Source organism: Poecile atricapillus, chromosome 2 (assembly GCF_030490865.1).
Source record: "Poecile atricapillus isolate bPoeAtr1 chromosome 2, bPoeAtr1.hap1, whole genome shotgun sequence".
Taxonomy (NCBI): Eukaryota; Metazoa; Chordata; class Aves; order Passeriformes; family Paridae; genus Poecile; species Poecile atricapillus.
The window spans coordinates 71,146,507-71,170,447 of NC_081250.1; the positions used below are offsets into that span (position 1 = coordinate 71,146,507).

At 37.0% G+C, this 23,941-nt stretch overlaps 1 protein-coding gene across 6 annotated transcripts in view; it reads left to right on the top strand.

The window, feature by feature from the left end:
• Positions 1-23,941, top strand: part of DROSHA (drosha ribonuclease III) — a 74,492-nt gene that overhangs the window by 26,263 nt on the left and 24,288 nt on the right. For all 6 annotated transcript variants that reach the window (XM_058831419.1, XM_058831420.1, XM_058831423.1 and 3 more), the window contains 8 exons: positions 3,970-4,094; positions 7,415-7,514; positions 10,396-10,503; positions 14,906-15,013; positions 17,351-17,489; positions 18,167-18,227; positions 20,139-20,198; positions 22,171-22,270. In XM_058831419.1, coding sequence (XP_058687402.1) covers positions 3,970-4,094; positions 7,415-7,514; positions 10,396-10,503; positions 14,906-15,013; positions 17,351-17,489; positions 18,167-18,227; positions 20,139-20,198; positions 22,171-22,270 — 801 coding nt within the window. The remainder of the gene's footprint in view (positions 1-3,969; positions 4,095-7,414; positions 7,515-10,395; positions 10,504-14,905; positions 15,014-17,350; positions 17,490-18,166; positions 18,228-20,138; positions 20,199-22,170; positions 22,271-23,941) is intronic.

The window sequence follows — 23,941 nt, forward strand, 5'->3', positions numbered from 1 at the left end:
TCAGCCCATTATTTGGCCTTTCCCTTTTAAGAAGTGTGGGTCACAAGTATAGATGAATGTCCACTAAAAACTGCAGGGTTGTATTTGTATAGTTTGGTCAGTATCACAAGAGTATCTTAATACTGGAGGCATATTTTGGACCTAATATTTCAGACTGACATGCAGCTTTCTCAGCGGTAATACCTTTCTTTTTCTGACTTCATTTCTCTCTTTTGCTCATAGCTCAAATTCTTAGTTTCTGAAGAAAAAGTGTAACTTGGTACCATACCTAGGAAGGAATTTAGTTTTTCAACTGAAAAACCTGTCTCCAGACTGCAGCTAGGGTGGCATGCTAAATATATATTTCCAGTTCATATTTTTAAGTATGGCATGGCAGCATAATATTAGTAAACTACTTAATAAGCTAATAATAGCTTGGGTCAGAAAATTTTCCCCTTGATTTCACTCTGAGTGAAGTAAAACTTTTGAAACAACAAGCAAGTCTGTTTCTGAGAACATGAAATACAAAAATACATGTGAACTCTCACTATGGAAAATTCCACTTCAGCTGCTTTAAATGATTGCTAAGCCAGTATCCCATAACAGAAATTGTTAGAAAACCTGAACAGCCTTAACTTGCCTGTGGTTTCTGTGATACAAGGTACATGCTGGTCCACAAGTTGTCAGCATCTGAATGCTATACACTAACATAACTTCAGTTATTTTTCAAAAGATATGTTGATTTCAGCTAGCTGAAAACTTGCTTTTTTGTTTTGCATGAGGGAACGCATATATGTTCCTTCCTTGTGTCACAGAACTCTAAATGTCTGTATGTACAAAGCAGTGGGATTTGTGAGCTGTAGTGTTAATTCTGAGATCTTGTGTGATTTTTTACTGGCATTAACTTTACAATTCTACAAGACAGTGCTTTTAGAGATGTGTGGACATCAAAATATGTGAGCATAAAAGAAATCTGTAGTGCTTTGAAATGTCACGTTACAATGGCATCATTGGAACATGTTTTTTTTCTCAAGATTGCAATGGCATTCTACTTAGTTTATGGATTTTTCCTGTACATTGCAGCATATTGTACTGATTATGAATGTAAGTGAAAAACAGAGTATGAAACTATTGCCTATGCATTTTACAACATTAAAAGACAAAACAGTTCTGTTGGAGAGACAATATGAAGCTGTTTTAGAAAATGACATGTATTCAATTGAATTATATCCACTTGATACAATGAAGTAAAACCACTAAAGTCTGTTTTGTTGCACAGTGTCTCTTCAGAAGTAATAATTCCTCTTGTGATCAAATATAGGTTTTATGTGTGTATTTTATTTAATTTTTTTTTCAGTATAAGGTGTTTATATATGCAATATATGTGAAAAACTTCAATAGGATATAAATCCCACTTAACTAACAATAGTTCAGCATTATTTAAAATTTTTTCACTTGTTCTTGGTGTTTCATTAGTTCAATGAAACTTTGTGTTGGAATAGAGTTAGAAGTTCACAAATTTTAGTCATCTTTCATACTTGACACTTCCTAAAATATTGATGGTTTTCTCACTACTACTACATAGATAGATAGATATTAACATACTTCTGTACTACATCTGCATGCTATTTCATGTTATGTTCTAATGTTAGCAGAGCCTTGGTTGATGAGATTTGAAGTAGGAAACAAAAATAACAGGCCTCTGTTCTGTTAGAATTTCTCTGATTTTGATGTGACTTTAAAGGCAAGGTCGTGATTATTGGATAGTCTATCAAAGCACTTTTTTAAAAGAGCACAGGGATAAGCTCTGGAAGAATAACATCTAATTTGCTTGCATCCTGTCTGCTGGTGCACAATTTAGACTCGATGTTTCTTATGTTGCTGTTTGTTCATTTAACCTTCAGAAAGGGCACTGGAGGGGAGGCTGATGTTCACGATGAAATAAAAAAGCATAACCCAGCTACACCCCTCTCATAACTGTCAGTGAGGGAGCAGCTGTGATTAAGTCTTGGAGAAGTTATTTTGTCCTGGTTGCTATCAGCCATCTGTGAACACCTGTGTAACTGAGTGACAAAATGCAAGGCAGTGTCTAGGAAATGGAATCTGGTTTTGAGTGGTCCTGAGGTCACACATTTAATACAGACCCTGCTGTATGCATAGTGAAGGATGTCCTTTTGACGCTTTTGAGTATCTCATTGCCTCTGTTTAAGTATCTAAAATATGTCTGTATTTTTTTTTAATGTATTGAATATAATTGATATATTGAGTAAAATTATTGTTTAATATTCTGTTAATTATATTTTGCTGTCATGGTTCTCAGAGGAGTGGTGTATCAAAGCTGCTTTTTTAAGGGATACAGAGATGAGAGAAGTTCCTCAATTTAATATTAAAAGTGAGGAGAACCAACAAACAACTTACAAGAAGATAAAAACTTTTCAAGCTGGTTTTGTGCAATCCCCCAAAAAACAAAAAACAATCCCTCAAAAACTAAACTTTATTTCATTCTTAAAATCAGGACTTTAAGCTCTTCTTTAAGGAACAGCATTCAGTCTGCTATAAATCTCGCCCATTATTTTCTTAGGGCTTTTTTTGTTCTAATCCTTTTTCATCAGAAGTGCTGTGGGGAAGACCTTTTCTGTCTCTCTTTTTTTTTTTTTTTTTCTTCTGTGAAACCAGCAGCTTTAACTAACTAATTAAAAAAATTCAACTAATTTAAGTAAGTTAACTCTTAATTAACCTTAATATTTTTTTCCACTTATGTTTTTTTTGGCTGGTGAGATGGAACTTTATGTTCAGTCATCTTGTCTAAAGGGAAGCTGATAAGAATTTTTCCCTTGGAAAATATTTCTGTATCTGAAAGTCAAGCTTTTAAGTAAGTTTTTGTTTTTCTAGAATAGATTGAAATTGTGGCCATATATAGAATTGGCTTGCTTATCCATGCAGAAAATTATTCCTGTGATCATTTCCACCAAGGTGGTTTGGAGGGTAAATGCTTTGTTCTTTGACACAGATTTTATTATTTTGTGAAGAAAATGGTGGGAGCTGTTTCTGTAACAGTGAAACTCGTCATTAAGGGCAACTTTACAGTGCTAAATGAGAAGTTCTGAAATGCAAGTAACGAAGTAATGCCCTTTTTCTGAAACCTAAGACAAGCAAAATATATTGGCCTCATCCAGCTGATTGCAAAGTGAGGAGTAAGCAGGCATGTTACAAAGCAGCTTGACAGGTAATGGAGAAGTTGTTTACTTGGAGACAAACTGTGCACCTTCAGCTGAGTTTTTAAATATGCTGGGTAAGTGATCAAAAGCTCTGTGAGCAGCATGTCTGCTACAGTGATGTGCAATTACTTACTCTCTGCATTTATAGAGCTGAAGCAAAAGTTGCCTTCTTTCGCACTGTCCTTTTTAACAATAAAAAGAGCTTCTATTTTGAACTGCAAAAAGGGCAAAAGTCTACTCATTATACAAGACTGTATTCCTCCTTGTACACATAAGCCTAGGAGCCTTTGCTGAGAGTAGCGTGACAGATTTTTTTTGATGCTGTTTAGTTAGTGTGATTGAATGGATCTAATAATGCCTTCATTTGCTTTGGGAAATCATGAACTAAAATTAGAGAGGCAACCTGATCTTAGCAAACTGCTCAGGCACATGGATTCTGGGATGCCAGAATGCTAATCCTTATTTTTATTTCTGATGTGATGCTTGACCAGAGAAAGGTGTTTTAAGTTCTTGGAAATAGTAAAAGTAAATTTCCAGGTGTTTAAAATTAAAAGGCCTTTTTTTTATTTTCTTTGAATGTTAGGTTAGTTAATTTTGTTTCAGTTATTGTTGTTGCCAAATGTTTATAACAGTATTAATGATTACTTTATTGTGCATCTTATTAAGTTTGGAATGTTGTTGCTTTGTGTTTCCTGGATAGTGTGGGCATGAGGCAGTAAATTTTCCATGGAGCTGTTGTCAATTTAGTTGCACTTTGTTTTTTTTCTCCTAGAAACCCAGCTCAGTTCGTATTGATCAACTAGACCGCGAACAATTCAATCCTGATGTAATTACGTTCCCTATTATTGTACACTTTGGGATACGACCTGCTCAACTCAGTTATGCTGGAGATCCTCAGTAAGATGCTTTTCCTTCTTTCTTTGTTCAAGAACTCATTACTGTTGCCATTTGTGCCTTAAGTAGGGCTTGGTTATGTGCTTAGTTGAGTCCAATATAAAACTTAGCACTTATGGCATTGGACACAAGCTTCTGCTAATTAGAAAATAGGAGGAATAACTTTTTCTCTGGAATAATTCAGGATCTGCTGAAGTAAACATGCTTGCATGTGTGGTATGAAACTTCTTAATCTGACAGCAGTTCTTCTGGGTCCAGCAAGAGGTGGTTCCTCAAGCTCCACATTATTTCTCTGAGAGGCCAGTGGTGGGAGAATAACAGGAAGGCAGAGAAGGAGAAATAATTACCCAAGCTTCCTAATGTCTGTAGCGTATAGACTTCTGAGCTAGAGGATGCGTTTAAGTCATTTTGTTAAACAGCCCTAAATGGATGTTTTTAAATTTCTCAAATCACTGTTTGAATCTTTATGCCACTGACAGGGAGAAAATTTCAGGTAATCACTTAACCAGTACTGTTGTACATCATATGCAAAAGTAATGGTTTTTATTCCAGAGCTGCTGCTTGATTGTTTAATTAGATGTTCTTCAGGTCTCACATCTAATAAGGAATAATATAGTCATTTTATGTTTGATTACTTCGTGATACTTGTTTCTTGCATACTGCCATATCCTACTTAATCATCTCTTTCTGTGCTTTGAAGGATCATGACTACATGGTGCTTCCTAGCTTGGAGGCTACTCCACCCATGCTACTTTTCTGTGCTTTTTATATTCTGTTAAGAGTTTGGGAGGAATGTGAAGAAGGAGTGGAGAGGCAATCAGGAAGATTCAGGCAGAGCAAAAAATACTCATTCACTGTGGATTGATGAAGGGACATAAAAAATTGATGATTGGATTTTGTTCCAAATTCTTTTCTTAACCTCTGACTATTTCAGGGAATTCTTCCAGTGATTGGGACATCTGCTTTTTTGCATGATGACAATAAAAAGCCTGTCTCTGGTGCTTGTGTAGTTAAGGTTGTGTTTTTCCTCAATGCAGCGATTTAGGAATAGTATTCCCCAATTTAGTACTTCCACTAATAAGAGAACCACAAGCCACTTCCTTCCCCTTCCACTGAAAGACACAAAAAGGCAGAGATCACGGGTTGAAAGTGGAAACAGCAATGAGACAAGAAAACAAACAGTAGCAGCAACAATATGAATAACAAAAGTGTAGAAAGAGAGGATGACTTACGTGCAAAATGCTCAACAGATCTGCAGTTTTGAGGCCCAAACACTCATGCGCATGTATGACAGTTGTATTCTTTTGCAACTGCTTGCTGGGAAATTGTAAATCCAACATGTCAGGAAGTGGGAGTATTGAGTGCTAATCCAGATAATAAACCAGGTTTTTTTTGCTTTCATCACTAGTTTTATCTTTAAAACATACCTCTTTATCTTTTTGTTTTCTTGTCCATCAAAAAGAAATAATAGGAGGCAAAAATATAAGGATTATCTCTAATAATTGGTTGCTGAATTTATTAGTATTTGTAAAGTTCTAATAGTTTTCATTTAAAATAGTATAAAGAGACAAAAATTATTCTTCCCACACATTTTTTTTTTTTGTCGTTAAAATTTACTTGTGGTTTGTTTTTTGTTTTGGGTTTTAACCTGCTTACAGAATGTAGGTATGTTTTGTTTTATCAATGTAACAAAGCATTTTTTGTGAAAAACCTCTGTGGTGCCATCATAAATGTCAGACTTAACTCTGGTGTATGTGCACCCAGAAGAGATTTTCCTTTAATGTGTCTTTTCTTACAGATTTTTTTTGTAAGGATAATATGTTTATTAAGTCTCAAACTTAATTGCAATAACAAAGCTTGTTTCACCCTTATCAAAGGGTGGAAAAATGTGTGTTGTAGATTACAGTTTCAGGTTCTTGTTTTTGGGTTGAAACTTCCTCAAGGCATTTGTTCTTTCTGTGTTGGTTGATTTATTCATTAACTCATTTTTCTTTTTCACATGGTGATTTGTCGAAAATAGATGTGCTATTCTGCAGATCGCAAAAGTGCAGTGAATGAAGCATGAGAAAAATCTATGGATTGACCATTTCAGATGTTTGTAGACTGAAAAATACCAGTATGTCCAGAGGCAGAGAGTATACACTCAAGAATGCTGCAGAGAAATAGCTAGTGAAAAAATGCCAATAAGAAAAGATTTGTTTATGTGTTTGCTAATGTGGGATGCTAGGAAGATTATGAAATAGTAGAAGAGCTGCTGCTTTATTGACTGCTAAGCCACTAACATGAAAACTTGCTAATAAAACCACTGCCCTAAGTTGATGCTGGGGAGGATCTTCTTTTAAAATGTAAATATGAGAAAAATCTAACTTGGGTAAACTTCTTTCCTCTGGCCTCTAATTTCCTTTATCCTATTTAAAGTTTGATTTATGGGTTGTCCTGAATACAGAGTTTACATTTTGAAGGTAGCATTGTTTCCTAAGGACACAAGGTCCCTATCACCATTCTCTTTGTTGCTCCTCCCATTGTAACTTTTGAAGCTGTTGGTCAGTTGCAGTTGAGTATAATGGTGGGATGTTGTCTTCAAATGGAGTAAGTTCTTACAGACGTGATGGAAGTTTGTGCTAGATCACTGAGGGACTCCCACCAAGGAAAATGTCATTGGGGTTCGTGTGTAATTAGACACCACCAAAATAAGAAAAGGCTAGATGGTTGGAGAAAACCAGAAAACTTAAGTATGTGCCAATCACAGAAATAACTTGAATTGCTCTTTCCGTTCAGCACAAGCCCATAGGGAACAAAACTTGCATTTCACCTTTCACAGTTGCATGTTGCAAGTGACTTGGAGAGCTCTTCCTCATGTGCTTCACTAAAATGTTTGGGCCGGTGTAAGGACAGACCCTTCCTGGGGAAGGGTGCTGCTCTTTTGCAGTGAGTGATAGGTAAACCATGTGGAGAAGAAGTTTTCACCTGCCAGAACTGAGTTCAGGGGCTGGCAGTTCTTTTCAGCCTGCAGAGGTGGCCCTCTAGGGAGGATGGGTGGGTATCTGGGAGACCTGGGCCCTGCCCTGATCTTTGCTGTTCTTTACCTCACTCTGCACACTAATGCCTCCTCTCTGCTACGTGGCCCAGCCTGCTGGAGCAGCTACCCAGGCACTGTCACCTCTCAGAAGATGCCTTGAAATTATTTTATTTCTGTAAAAGAGGTACTTGTAGACATTCTTTGTATATGTTGTTTGCATTATTAGCAGCTGGTGTGTTCCTAATGACAAACAGAGATTTATGCTCATTGACCAAAATACGTATTTTCTGGTTTTGTCCTGCAGATACCAAAAGCTGTGGAAGAGTTATGTGAAGCTGCGTCACCTACTGGCTAATAGTCCCAAAGTCAAACAGGCTGATAAACAGAAGTTATCACAAAGAGAGGTATTCTGGACCTGCCTATAACTGATAATTGAGCATTATAATTCAAGATGGAATGATAGCCCTGTTTCTGGAAACAACAGAAATCCTTTACAAAATATTTTCTTTCCAGACTCTTAACACAGATTTTATTTTTATCCATGCTTGTTGTTGAGTGAGGTTTTTTTTTCTTTTTTCAGCTGTCAAACTGCTGCAAGTTTTTTACCCAATTATAGAAATTATTGTTATGGAACCATAACTTCTTTATAGCTGTTGCCATTAATGGTTTCAAGAATTCGCATAGAGAAGGACTTTTTCTTTCGTAATGTACTTTTAACTGGCTCGTAATTTTAAACATTTCTCTTCTGAGATAAAAACTGCCACACTTGTGTGCATAAAAAGTAATTTATTAGGTGGTATAATGACATTCCTTAGGATCTTTGACTTGAAATCATCCGGTTGTTGTATGATAGACAAGATATTTTGCTCTTTTTGTTTTTTTCCCCACAAAGTGATGAACAATAAGCATTTCCTAAGTGCAAATGCTCAACCAATTAGGAATTAAAAGTAGAAAAACAAAGACTCCTAAATATAGCATAAACCAACCCATCTATTTCTATAAACTCTTGGACTGAGGCTTTGAATTTGTCTGGTGCCTGTCTATTGGGCACTCTTAATTTGACAGCCTATGTAAGGACTACATAGGGCAGTAATTAACTTCTCGAGTACAGGATGGTATTTAATTAAGTGGTTTTGTATTTTTATTTATTGATTAGAAACACTAATTATTCATAAAATCATAGACTACCCTGACTTGGGAAGGACCCATGAGAACCATGGAGTGTGATTCCTGAGACTTCCCCCATTTATTGAGGAAGTCTCAGAAATTGCACTTTTGGAATTACTTTTGGTTGCAGTTAGTGTTTGATATATATGACATTGCACCTGATTTTTTTCATTGTTACAAGGCATAGTAAGCTGTTGTGTGAGTAAGAGTGTTAGTAAACATTTATTAATGCTGATATTAAATAAGCCCATGGCTTCCTTACTTGTAAGTGAAAACAGAAAACCCCACAACATTGTGACTGAACTGTGCCACAGTTGAAAAGGTTAAGAAATATTTGTACTTATAGGAGATGGTTTTTATTTGCCACAACTACACGCAGAGCAAGTAGGAGACCGTTGTTTTATGGGCATATTTTCATTAGGGGTTAATGGCTCATTTGTAAAATTGTAGCAGATTGTTTGTAAGGGGGTGATCATATTTTGCTCCAGAAGTTGTTATTTAGCACTTGCTGTGGACTACTGATTTTTGTTTCTAGACTCTATTATAGGATAATGGGTTTTACAAGTAGTTTGCCAAGAGGGAGGCATACAGGGCTAAAGCAGAAAGAAACTTTTTGTGAGGATAATCTATATATTTGCCAGAGGTGCCAGTAACTCAGAAGGAGCTGCAGGACTATACCTGAGTGGTACATGGGCTTTTAAAGATAATGAATCAAATATTATGGTGTGCTCCTGAGCCAGTCAGACTGAAATACAGCCAGGTCTGGCAAACACTGTAGCACCTTTCTCAGGAAAAACTCAATGACACACCTTTGACAATGCACAAGGGGTGCAGTGCTGGCAGCATCTCTGTTCCCTGTGCCATCAGTCATCCACTGCTGTGAGGTTGTACAATGATACTGTTTGTGACAAGGTCATGCCTGGGGCTTTGTTCCTCTAACCTAACTTTGAGCATTTACAGCAGGTGCATAAATTAGGACCTGAAGGCTCACTTTGAAGTCAGTGGAGGGAGAAATGCATTTTTGAAGCCATTTATCCCCTTCATTGAATATAAAAGGAGCCAGGGCTAACTAGCGTCCTACCCTAGACACCTCTTTATTGAGGTGTCTGAGGTTTGATGAATCTGTGTCTGGACAGATGCACCTGATGGAAATACCTGTGAGTCTCTGCAAATCAGAAAACAGAGCCTGATCCTGCCTAGATATGCTCACAGGTTTCAAACTGGGAGCTAGAAAGAGACAGCTTTGAGCAAGTGCCCTGTAATGAAAAGGAGAAGGAGAGGCAGGATAAGTTGTGGCTTTGAAGAGCTTTGTGTTCTGAAGAAGGCAGAGCACTGAGGGGAGTCTTTATGGTTATTTCATGCTGTATAGGGAGCTTGCACACCCTAGGGCATTATAGTATTGGAATCAAGAGATTTATTTCATCTGTTTTTCTTTCATTTCATTTTACAGAAAGTATTTTCTTTTAATGATACTGTCAAAATCGCTTAATGATTCTGACTCTTTCATGGTTTCTTAAGACAAATTGTTTGCACACCACCAAATAGCCAGTGGCCAAGGTAAAACATATTTTTAAAAATTTTTGTTGAAATAAAATTGGTAGATTTCAATCCGCATTAGTCTCCAGGACTGCTGAATGCTGACCCTGTTTCCAGACTGGGCATAGTGACATAGCTGAACAGGAACTGTTGCTAAGTAGCCAAGATGACAAAGCAAAGCCTGTTTTGCTCCTCCTGAAGTTCAAACCAGGAGTACTCTCAGTGATGGACATGAATGAAGAGGTTGTTTTGTACATCTGGTAAAGAAAGTGCTTTCATTGTAAGGGCTTTATCTTACTTATGTATGTATCAATGTATGAGTTGGACTGGTTTGTTTTGTCATTTGTAGTAAAAAAAATGTAGTCACCTCTGTTTTCTCCTTGGTTTACCAAAATCCTCTGTCTACACTGTATTCCAGCACATCTGCCAGTGTGCGGCTGGGAGTTGTCAGATCTGTACCAGCCCTAGAAACTGCTCACCAAAACTGAACCTTTCATGGGTATTGTGAACACACTGGTGTGTGCATTGGTGTGCTTTGCTGTAGCAAGTTCTTCACAGGAGCTCTGTTCTCTCCCTGCTTAGGAAGCACTGCAGAAAATTCGTCAGAAGAACACAATGAGACGTGAAGTGACTGTGGAGTTGAGCAGCCAGGGATTCTGGAAAACAGGGATACGCTCTGACGTCTGCCAGGTGACTGAAAAGAGATGTATTTTCTTGATAGCTGCCATTTACCTTTGGAAGGGTTTGTTCTAGGCTGAGGAACCAAATGGAAATAAATACCTCAGTAATATCTGTTGATCTAGGGAACTATTCTCATGTTCTGTCCACCCCCTTTATACACACAAAAAAGGTAATTTAAGATTTTCTGCCAGGGGTTGATCAGTGCAAGGGAGAGGGGTTAGGAATGGCCAGCTTGAGGCTGGAGGTTTGCCAGATGTTGAGTCTAGTGTGGAACCCTTAATCCATCAACTGGCTTAGTTTTAGATATTTAAATTTTAATATTTTTTTTTTATTTAGATAGCTTTTGAAAACACCCCAAGTTTTACAGTAAAGTATGAAGAAATATCTTTTTACTTGAAAGAACATAAAAAAATCCTAAAATCCCACCACACCTAACGTTTGGATTAAAACACCTGAGCCTCAGTAGAAAGATATCTTTCAGATACTCTGTTTCATATGCATGACATCTCGAAGGAACATGTTTCTGTCAGATCGTATTCTGAAACAGTTGACAGCCGCCAGCTTTGTGATATGATAAAAATAAGTGCAATTTTTATTTAGTTTTGTATTAGTAAAATTTGAGTAGTGGTAACAGCCAAATAATTATACTAGATTTATACTTCCATTATTTTTTTAGCTGCTGTTTTGGAGATGTTATTTAAGAGTTAAATGCATTAAACTTTAATATTAGCTTAACAATGTGAATTATAAATTAGGGGGGTTGCTAGGCCAAGGGTAGAGGTAGAAATTCTGTTGTAATCTTAGAAGTCTGGTCAGGCCAAAGGGGGAAATTCTACAGTGAGAGAAATGCTAGTAACTAAAATTGCTTTTCTTCTGTCTTAAACATTTTTTGTGATTCTGCAATTGCTTCTGAAGTAGAAGAAGAATAGTTGCACAGTATCTCCTCATATAGCTGAAGAAAATTACAACCCTTTCCTAATTTTTTTGCTGTGAACTGTATCTGTTTTTACAGCTTAAGTAAACAGTGTAAATTTCCAATTTAGGCACTTTGAAACCATTCTGTGTTATTCATAATATCTTTTGTGATGCATTTCCTAATATCTTGAATATTCCTGTTTAATTTAGTGAAGGACAGCGAAACACCAAAGAATGATAAAAATAAAGCTATTTCACAATTTTTGTGCCCATCTGCAGCTGTAATATCTAAATCAGCCAGTTCTGGTATGAAGGTCCTTTGACTTGATTCCTTTGAGAGGCCAAGAACAGGAACTGTATGTTTGTAAAATGAAAGATTGCTGCTGTTGCTACATGCTTTTTCCCAGATTAAAGTAGACTAAAGCTAAATACTTGTAAATCAGCTCTAGGGGCAGAGCTCAAGTGCAGCAATTTAAAATTACTGATTTTAAAAGTATTGCAGTTTAGAAGATTGAAACTCTTTTAAGTCACTCATGATAGCTTATACTTGCTCCGAGTTCCACGTAGCCTTAATGACACTGGTCTTTGCTGTCTTAGAAATGAACTGCTTGAAAGGGTAGTAAAAATGGTAAGTGGAATGTTCAAAAAAAGTGTAAAATGTGTGAGTTCTGACAGGCTCACTTGAAGCTTCCCATATATCAAGCAGTACTTGGCCACTGAGCTGGGCAGCACTTACACAGTGTGGCAGGATCTGGCTATGCTGAGAAGATGCCACGTGTTTCCCCCCTCTCCACCCACACCATTGTTGCTGGTGAGCCCTCAACAGCAGTGTAGAGTGTTCAGCATTTCATGCATTCCAAAATACTTCAGCTCACCTGCTTCCCCTTAGTAGCTTCCAGTCAGGAGCACCTGCTGTCTGGGGGGATGATGGCAGTATCTGAGGGCACTTGAGAGAGTCTCTGCCTTGCTGTGCTAGCTGCTGCAAGAAAAGGACATGCAAAATATTTTAAATCATACATATTTTAAAAACATCTCTTCTTAAGAGATAAATGCATAAAAGATCAGAAACATTGAATAGCCACATCCAAGATGATGGACGTTGATTAAATCAATCAGTCAATCAAGTAGTTAGTGCCAGGAAAGCAGCATTTTATCAATATAACTTCAAGAGTCAAAGTCTTTCAGTGTGTTCTCAGGCGTCTGTCAATTCTTTGTTCACTGCACTACAGCTGATAAAAGTCTGAAACTTGGTATTTCAGTCATCAAATGCAGGGGCACAGGTAAAGTGTAAAGAATGTTAAATCTGTCTAGTACAGTGGACCATAGAGGCAGGGAAGCAGAGTTGTCCTGTGAAACAGTTTCAGGTTTGATTGTTCTGGTGTTTCTCAGTTAATTCCTTCCATGAAGGAACACATAGGAAACACATCTCTACAGTTTATGTGGAGATAAAAGGGATGTTCTTACAAATTACCCCCCAAAAAACTCAAAATGAATGACATGGTAACAAAATAAAACTTCACCTACACTTCCTAATTCTGCTTGGAGTGGTTTTATATTTCTCCATTTGGAGATCCAGGGAGTCTTTTTCTTGCTGTTAGCTGGTTGTTTCCTCTGAGAGAAAAGGACCAGTGAGGAGTTTCTGGTCAACAGCCAGCTGAACATGAGCCAGTGTACGCCCAGGTTGCCAAAAAGGCCAAGGGCATCCTGGCCTGTATCAGCAATAGTGTGGCCAGCAGGAGCAGGGCAGCAGAGCCCCCTGTACTTGACCCTGGTGAGGCTGCACCTTGAATCCTGCATTCAATTCTGGGACCCTCACAGCCAGAAGGACACTGAGGTGCTGGAGCAGGTCCAGAGCAGGGCAGTGTGCCTTTCTGAAGGGTCTGGATCACAAGTCTGAGAAGTGGCTGCGGGGGGCTGGGGTTGCTTAGCCTGGGTAAAAGGTGGCTCAAGGGGAGACCATATCACTCTCTATATCTGCCTGAAAAGAGGCTGTAGCCAGGTGGAACATGGTGTATTCTCCAGGCAGCAAGTGACAGGACAAAAGGAAATGGTTGCAAGTTGTACCAAGGGGGCTTAAAATTGGATATTAGGAATAATTTCTTTGTAGATAAGGTGACTAAGCATTGTAACAGGTTGCCCAGGAAAGTGGTGAAGTCACCATTGGTGGAGGTATTTATAAAGATCTTGGGGACATGGTTTAATTGGTGGAGTTTACAGTGTTAATTTAGCAGTTAGACTCAATCATCTTAGGTGTCTTTTCCAATCTAAATGATTCTGTGATCGCCTTCCAGCTCTGTGTTCAGTTCTCAGGAATTTCATGGTCTTTTACTTAAACAGAAAGTCTTGCCATTGGTTAGTCTTAATTTTTGATCTTGTAACATTCACCAGTTTGTATTTTCTGCTATTCTGTTGTTAGTGACCTGCAGAAATCTGTAACATCATTTATTCTGTAAATTATACATCATCTACTTTGTGTGCTTGTTGTTTCCTCTAACCATACAGAATCCTCTTTCTGAATTATGACAGCCCTGAGATTTTAATGCCCTTAAAATACACCTGTATTTTGAATATATTCATGTCATGTCAGTAATAGGAATGATTAGAAAAAACTAGTTCACAAATGGTCTCATGCATAAATGTTCTGCATTTCTTCTGTTTCTCTTTTCATTCTTACACAAGAATTATGATATTGATATCATACTTGCTATACTGCTTTACTGATAAATTATACTAATTGCCTATTTCAACCCAGGTGCATCCAAAGTCAATATTAGTGTGGAATTCCTTCTTTGAAACACAGCAAGGGGGACTGCCATTGTTACAAAAGAGAGTTGTTGTTTTTTTCAATTTTATTGACGTTTTCCCCAACAAAAAACCACTTTGTTTCATAGACAAACAGCAACCTTTCTGATATTTTTTAGCACATTAAATGTGCTAAAAAATGCTGTGCCAGACAGCAGCATTTCAAAAATCCCATAATTCTTCCTCAAAAGGAAGTGAAGCAGGGCACAACTGTGCTTGAAAATTGAGTAGCTACTGTTGTTTGGTGAAAACTGGCTAAAGTGGTGTAAAGTCTTTCTTCCTTAATGTAATGAGGCAGAGCAGAAGTGATATTTCTTCATTTCTGAAGCAGGGTGTTAAGTGAAAAGGTACAAACCTATAGCATTGTATTCAGTTGTAGCTTCTTGAAATTTGCTGCTACTGGTGAGCAGACATTTTTTATACCTCATTGAAGTTACTTAAGTTGAAGACTGGGTTTATGTGTTTATTCCTTTAGTCTGGGAAGAATTGTGGAGATAAAAACATATGATTAATTAATTGCTCTGATAAGTGAAAGATGGGAAACAATGATTTTTTATTTTTTTTTCCTCATTTAAACCAAAACAGTAAACTAAGTGTTGTAACAATTGGGAAGTGTTTGTATTTTTAGCTCAGTCAGCTGAGTTCTCTGTACACTGAAGTTGAATGGTTTTGCTTATTGCATTTGTTTTTTCAGCATGCCATGATGCTTCCCGTCCTCACCCACCATGTCCGCTATCATCAGTGTTTGATGCACTTGGACAAATTGATAGGCTACACTTTCAGAGATAGGTGCTTACTGCAGGTAAGATAAGAAAAGAAAACCCCAACCTCTTGCTGGTTTCTCTTCTTGGTATTACTGAGTTCATCCATAGTGCTGAAATGCACGGCATTGCCACAGCTTGGATGAACATGATTACTTGTACTGCAGATCTTTGGAAAATTTCAATTTTCCTAAGAGACTTCTAAATAGAGATGTTGATTGTTCACATAGATACTGCACCTACCTTTGCTCCCATGGTAGATGTGGATTTGCTTGTAATGTGTAGCAAGACAAAAATGCAGTTATGGAAAAGACTGTCCAGTACTCATTTCTAAGTTCCTTTTTTCAGGTATTTATAGGGAATTCTGCAAATGAGTGTATGTGCCTTGCTTCTTGTTTTTAGAGCCAGTTGTTCCAAAAGAGAATAATTCAAACATTGCCCTTTTTTTACATTTGGAGATAGTGCATAGAAGTTTTCAAACTTCTGTTCAGCTCTTAATTTTTGCAAGTACGTGATGAAATTTTTTTATTAACAAGCAAGAGCAGGAACTGGGGAGGAGAATTTCTTACTTGTTTTAGATGCATTCATATCACGTAACCAGCCTTTTATATTAGTGCATATTTGGAACTGATTACCTCTGAGCTTGATGCTTGGCATGCTGGCCCCTTTCCTGTTAGACTTTTATTTTTAATTTACTGAAGGAAAATGGGGACTTTGTTCAGAACTTCTGAAGTAAGCGTCATTTCTCTCCAATGACTGGACTAAGTTCAAAACATGGCAGTTTTTGTATTTCTTTAGAGATTTTACTCCCAAATTATTTTAAGGAAATGTCTTTTCTCACAGCTTTTCTGGTTTTCTAGGCCTTTTCCTACTGCAAGTTATACTAAACATTGAGTATCTTCTAAGATTTGGTTGTTGGCAGGCTTTCTTTGAATTAATGTCAAATATAAAAATGCAGTGATGGTAACTTTCAAAATGTTGTGGCCAAACACACAAACCAACAAGTAAATTCTGATCAGAAAGAGATGAAAGCATAAAAATCAAATGTCTAAGCATTAGTCATGTTTGGTTATAACAAATGTGGTTTTTATTTTTTTCTTTGTCCCTATACTCATTTATTTAAAACCTACAAACATTTTCCAAAAGAGGAACAGCTTTTTAAAAATGTATATAGTGTCAGTCATCTGCTTAAGCATAGGCAATGTTAGATGTATAATTCTGTGCTTACTGTTACCTATTTTATCATGGTGTATTCTTTTTAAAGTACAAGCAGGTTAAAAAAGGTTATGCTGAGTTATCTATTCAGAAAAGCTGTAATGTGTCATCTAGTCCAGATGGAGCAGAATTTGAGAATGTTCAATTAAAACAAACTTTGTAATACTATCAAGGAATAATTAGAAAGGACTTGGAGAAAATTCTTATTGTTGATTAAATATAATTTGACTTTAAGTTTTATGCTTAGAAAGCAACAGACAATGTTTGAATTAATTACTGAATGTCTTTGCTCACAGTCTGCAGCACCAGTCCTGCATGTGTGTCAGAAGTAACTTTCTGCAGCTTGTATTTTCCAGTGTTTCTTTTTTATGCACAAGTTTCATGCACACATACTTTTATACAAGCACAATATTTTGATCTATGTGTGTGTAAAAAAGGAGAAAATGTGTGAGTTTGCAAGATGGAGTTCTGAAAAACAAGCCGTAGTTCTACTTGCTGCTGCCATTCCTGCAGTGATGGTGTCAGCAGCAGAGTAAGCTTATGGTAATCCTTGGTGGTACAAAGGTAAAACAGGAGGAGTCCTGTCATTCCCCTTCCGTTTGAAGAGTCAGTCCTCTATAGTCATGAGGGAAAGAGTTGTTTTGTGATTAACTCTGCCAGGAATAATGTACTTGTTATTTCATTTTTTGAGCTTGGAGAGCTTTATAGATGTTTAAATAATGCAAATATGGATGGTTGAGAAGCTCTTCTAATTGCTTATATTTTTAATATGAATATTTATAGTTCAGTGTTAGAGTGAATATATTTTTAAATAAGCAAATGTATTGAAATCAGGTCAGCAAAGCTGGTAAGCAAAAGTCTTAAGGCAAATTGACAATTCATGCTTTTTCTCTTCTAAACTAATTTTTCTCTAAAGAAAAAAAGAGATGAAAGTTAATTAGTTAAATTGATGACTGAGCATAAATGTTGCTTCTTTCTGACATCTGAAATAGTTCACCCTACATTTAAATTGCTGGAACCAAGTTTCTGATTGACTACATCACTTTGTAACCTTTCTTCAAACTGAAAAATAACTATTACTAGCTATCAGTCTAAGATAATGTTTTTTTTCATTTGCAGAAATACATTTAACACTTCTTTTTCCTGACTGTGTTGCACTGTAGCTTGCCATGACTCACCCAAGTCACCATTTAAATTTTGGGATGAATCCAGATCATGCCAGGAATTCCTTATCCAACTGTGGGATTCGACAGCCCAAGTATGGCGATAGAAAAGTTCACCATATACACATGAGAAAAAAAGGTATGCTACTTACACCACTAACATTTTTCTCTTACTTAACACTTAGTCAGTAAGAACACCCTTTGTTCCATTATCATTTCCTTGGCTGTTGTTCTTTTGAGAGATGCCTTCAGTAGAGGATTTCAATGATTATATGCAGACACCGGAGAAGTCTTTCTAAAAGACTGGATTTTGAAAATTAGTCAGTAAGTAAAGAGCTGAGAACAGGCAAGGGTAATAAACGGGAGGATGCATTTGCTTAGATTTTTGGCAAGTACTATTTCCTTAATTTGCTGCTCAAAATGGTGTACAAACTGGAATATATTTTGTAAATGTGTCTTACTAATGTGAACACGTGGTCTGTCTGCTGCAAAATATTCTTCACCCCTTTAAAGTATACTCAGAGATAATGAAGTAAATTTTTTGTTGCTTATGTAATGTTTGGAATGTCCTTTTCGTGCAAAGGTGGTATTTATCTGGCTCCCGGAATGCAAAAATTCAATACTGTTGTAATGGGACTGCGGTCAGTTAGGCAGAGAGCATTGGTAAGGATTATACTTGATGTAATAAACCCTGTAAATAACAGGATAATCTTGTGTACAGCAATTACAGAGTAACATTTTGAGTAATTGTTTTCTACATTTATTCAAAGTGAATTAGTGGCTGTTTACTTAATAGTGCATTGTTTATGTTTCTAGGGATAAACACCCTGATAAATATTATGTCCCGTTTGGGACAGGATGATCCAGCTCCTTCCAGGTAATGAAAATAGTTGTTTGCAAGTAGGGAAGCTGCTGCAGAGGGAGATATTTAATAGAAATAACCAACTTACTGTCAGCAACAGTTTTGGCAAATAGTTGAAGTGAAAAGTCATTTTGAATTGACTTTTATATTATGAAATTGTGCTGAACCTCCATTAGCAGTCACATAGTAAATGTTTGGTCATGCCTGCAGAAAACTTCTGAGGAAGATTTTAACAGATAATTCTATCATTTTTGTTGATCCCTGAAATGAGGAGGACTAAAAGGCTACATTTTTGCTTTCTGCAGAACTAAAAATAAGATTTGTTGTTGTTGTTATCAGGGCTATAAATTGGATTCTTCATCACTTTTTCTCACAGTAGTGCCTTCCTGGCATGGCACCTTGTTAACAGGAGTGTGGTGCTGTACATGGGCTTTGCTGATTTACTGTTCCAATTTAAAGACAGATGCAAAACCCATTAATGTAGTAATGCAATAATCCGTAAATGACCACCAAGAATTCTGTGCATATAAATATAGTTTAATGCATGGTTTACAGTCACAGGCACCATATTTAACTGAAGCTGAATAAACAAAGCTCACAAGGCTAATGCAAGAAACAGTTGCATGTGAAATCTCTTAAATGCATGAACTAGATGGCAGTGTGTATTTTAGTCCGCTAGTGCTGTAGCTGGACCTTTCAAGAGCCATCATTTTGGAAGAAGCTTGGGAATAGGAGAAATTTAATTCTGCTAAATGGTTGTTGGACTGTTCCCTAAATGCTGTTTCAGCTAGACCATGCCCTTTTCTCTTCAAGCTTATTTGAGTCCTCTAAAGATAGCATAAGGCTAAATAGCATTAATTCCTGTGAAATAACACAAAAATATAAAGTCCCATTTCTGAGAGTGTGTTTTCAGTTATATTATTGCATAGAGTTGTTGTAGATCTGCTCACACTGTTTTATGCAGCAGAGGTACTTGAATTCTTTCCACCCATAACAAAGGCCTGCTATTTCAGAAATTGCACTAATTATATAATTGTTGGGGGAGTGAAAATTACAATAGAAGCTGCCAAACACTTGACAGGGATCCTCTGGATTAAAAAAAAAAAATCCTGTGGCAATCGCCTTGTTTCTATTACAAGAAAGTGAAATCAAAACTGGTGCTGCTTACTTGCTTTGATGTCTAGAGCAGAAATTTGTATGTATTCAAAGAAAAGCTCACATTATTTTTCAGCCGCTTGCCCTTTTAGTCCTTTGAATATAAGCAGGCAGACAGCTTGAAGGAAATGAAACTTTATGCAAAACAAAGGTAAATCAGGAGCAGTGATGAAAGAAAACAGAGGAAATAAAGGATTCTAATAACTTAATGGCATCATTGGATGCATCTCCTGGTAAAGCCATTTTATCTTTTGAGCTCAGAGGAAATTACAGAAAGCAAGGCATTTAAAAAGGTGCTATGAAAAATTCAAGTTCTTACTCCCTCTGCCATACCAACGATGTGCTGCAGGGTCATCCTGCCCTGCAGGTGTTGATATTAATTAGGTAGAGCTCCCTAGTATCATGCACAAGGCTCAGAACAGGCTATTTGTTTCAATCACCTGGTGCCCTCTGATGGACAGAGAAACCTGACTTCAGTGCCAGGCAGCAGTCCTGTTTCTTTTCCCCATTTTGTGAAGCTCTGACAATAGCTTAGAACAGAGTGTACCGAAATTTTGAAGGTGGTGGTGTCAGTCCTGAGTTTCATGATTCACATAGTTATTACTATTTTTTGGAAAGGATTGTAATCCAGAGAAGGTGGGGGAAGCTGCAGAACTGACTATCATGACTGATTAGCAATCAACTCTGATTTTTTTCCTGTTTTAATTGTGTTGTGTAAATAACCAGTATGTGTTACTTAGGTTATGGTGAACTTTAAAATGCCTTTTTCAGGATTAACCACAATGAGCGTTTAGAATTTCTGGGAGATGCTGTGGTGGAGTTCTTAACAAGGTAAATGGGGAATTCTTCAGCAGTTCTCACCTTTGTATGTTATTATTATCGTGTTGTGTTTATTGAACTTTTCAGTGTCTACTTTCACTGTGTATGTTTGCAGTCCTGCCTGATATTTAGACCTGCACACCTGCAGACAACTCTCTTGATAATTCTTTCAGTGGTCATGATAAAACAGGAAAGATGACAGAATAAAATGCTAGAGTTTCTGTTTCGTGGAATGTGATTTTAAATTGATTTGGGTTAGAGATTATTCAGCTATAGACAAATTGAACTTTGTACCCCTTTATTAAAGGAAAGATATTTTTCCTAGCATGCTGTTTTGTTTCCATGGGTTCTATTTGTCTAGTTGCAAGAGAGAAGCATTTACGGGTAATGTTGAATGTGTTACAGCTCTTGTATTTCCAGTAATTAGGGCTGTAGCTTCCATAAAAGCTTAAACAATTAAACACAAATGCAGTTTAATCAAAAGTAATGAAAAAAACCTATGGTTCATCAAAAATTGCTCTGCCCTGAGTATTCTGAAATCAGTGAACAATACAGGCATATTATTAGTTATCCATTTTTCTACCTTACCTTAGTAGAGGCAAACAGGTTGCACAATATAAGGATTATAATCTATTTTCACCTGCTTTCTTCTACTGTTTTTAATAGAAGATTGGTCTTGTTTATTGCTAATTTGCTCTTTAAACCAGTTTGTTACGTGAACAACAAAACTGCCTTTATATCTCTTGTTCTCTACTAGCCATTAGCTACGTGATATTAAAAACTATTAGCCTATAAAGGTCTCCACTGCCCTTAAAACTCATGGCCTTTTCTCTCATACAACAGTACAGGATGATAAGATGGAAGACTTGCTGATTAAAATGTCTTGCATTTTTCATTGTCATTGTTCATCAACCATCAGTTCACTTTCTGAGCTAACTTTTGTCTCGATTCAGAAAAAAAAGAGCTCCATTTCAGTTCAATAGAGCATGTAGGCACCTATTTAAGTCTGATTTTTTGTTCTACCTCTCAGCTTCAGGTGTCTGCTGTTATGAATTATGATGCTTGATTAGATTGCTGCTAAGTTTTATATCAGTTTTTGTCCTTAAATAATCTTACATCCATCTGCATTTTTCTCCTGTGTACTGGCTTAATAATTAGTGCCATGGAGTGCCTTAATTGTGGAACATTGAAAACCCTCTATGTGTTAACTTTTTTCAACATGGGTTAGATAGTCATTGATGAAAGTGTCTGAAATCATTTATTTATTACTCAGATCTTGATGGGATCAGTGAATTAGTTGCTTTGTTTTGTTTCTGTTTTACAAAATACCTTGCTAGCATGATGACAAAATACCATTAAAGGTTGTTAAAAGCCTGTGATATTTACCTCTCTCTCTCTATATATATATATATTTTATTTTATTTTTTTTTTGTGGTTTGTGGTACAATGACTTCACCCATTTGATAAATCCAGGCTGTTGAGTTCTGTTCTTCGTTTTTATTAGCATCCGTTAAAGTACTTCAAGAGATGTGTATAAACAGATATCCTGTTGGCAGCAGTGTCACCTGAAAGCACTGTGTACCCACAGCACGGCGTTTCTCAAGGCTCAAGCTTCCCTTGTGCTTTATTCCTCAGCATCCTCTAGGTGTCAGCTGTGCTGAACCCTCTGCTGCTGCTGCTGCTGCTGCTGCTTGAAACTTGAGATGAGGGAACTGCAGGCTGGGGCAGAGATTTAGACATTATGTGTTGCCCAGCAGAGAAATAGCACTCTTCCTCCTTCACTGCCAGTGCTATCCTGTCAGACAGGATTGGGCATTGTTTGAATGTTTGTATCTTTACCTTACTTCAAGCTGAGTCCCACTTTGGGAGCAGACCTATATTACCCACTAGGGTCTGAGTGGGGAAGGGCACAGTTCTCTACAGGTGTATGTGGTTCACCTTTAATCAAATACTAACAGCATCTGGTTTGCTTTTTTTTTGCCAGTGTCCACTTATACTACCTGTTTCCCACTCTGGAGGAAGGAGGATTAGCTACGTACCGCACTGCCATTGTGCAGAACCAACACCTGGCCATGCTGGCTAAGGTACAGCTCTCTGTCTCTGTGCTTGACATCTGTGGGTGGAGCACTGTGAGGATCTGCACTGCTTCTTGAGGGAGCTGCCTGCTTTGAACACCAGTTTTTTTGCTGTGTTTTGTGTACAAGATTTGGCACCCAGAAGCCCTTTCTGGTTTGAAAGTAGATTTTGAAGATAAAGGAGAACTTTGTGTTTTCTCCAAAGCATGCGTTTGGAAAAAGTGATTTTTGCAGGCATAAAAATAAGTTTTTAGGCTTCGTTGAAGTTGTGCCTATACTTGCCTTTAATTTGCACAAGTAATTAAGCTGACAGTAGAACTTGTAAGAATCAAACTTATAAACATGTTTATAAGAGGACTTTAGGATAGAATATATAGGGAGAACATGGCAACAGGAGGTAGGAAAAATGGGGGGAAACGTTTCATCTGCTCCATAACCTATGCAGTACTTTTCCATTCCACTGTAGATGTTCAGAAAGTACATTAAACAGGGTTTTAACAAAGTTGTTATCTCCTAGGAAAAATTAAGATGCCATAGAATTTTATTTAATTTAGTTCTGTGAATGGCAGAGCTTTTTATATCTCTGTACACAATACTGGTGCATGGTATTATGATACAGAAAGTTCATTCAATCTCTGTGTATAAATAGATAGGTATTCCCTTATTTGTTCTTGACTCTGAGACTTACTGATGTAGATTATGCCAGACATGTACACACACTGTCCACTGTGTTCTGCTGAGAGTTTTCAAGTTGCTCTTTTAATCTTTCCTCTCTGTAATCACACAGTGCCCTAAACAAACATATCCAGTCTTGGGATTTTGGCAAAAACTGCAGGATTTCTAACATACCATCTTTTTGCTCAGCTCTCAGGAGAGGCATAGGGTAGGAAGTAAACATAATAATTTTTTTCCACGTCTTTCTTTATTAATTTAGATAAGCATGAATTGATTGAAATGTTTCACAACACGGCTTTGTTTACAAATATGGTATTGCCTGAATACCAAATACCAAAGTATTTGAATTCATGATACTATTTTTGAACCTGCATCAGGAAAGCTCATCTATTCTTCAAGTCTGTTCACCACCTTTATCATTGTACAAGGACAATTTTTGAAATCTTTTATTGCAGTATTTTTAAAAACTGTAGATACAGCTGTAAATACTAGATATCTGTGTATTCCAAATTTTCCAACTTACCCTTTGTTCCTCTCATATGTCTTACATGATGTTCCTGGTTTCATCCCCTGAAATGTTGCATTCAGTTCACTTAATATAATTCTCAGTCTCTCAATGTCTCTTGAACTTGTGGAATGCTGTTCATAATTAAGGATCAAATGATAAGTCTAAGAAGTTTAAATTTTATATGAGACAATTAATATTCTACTCTTTTGTTGACTGTGGAAAGTGCTCACTGTGCATTATAGAGTGTGATGGAACATTGTAAGTTGTAATTCACAGTGTTCTGAAGCAGTGAACAGGCTGCCATTCATTGAAAATGGAAAACTCTTTTTGGCAATTGAAATATGTCTCAACGATGCATCTCAAGCAGTTTAGTCTCCAGCTTTATACTCTGGGAGATGAAGTTGAAAGTTAACAAGAAATTAATCAGTAGAAACTTACACCCAGCTGGGAAGAGCCTATTCTCATACACACTTTGAGAGATGCACAAATCTCTTCTT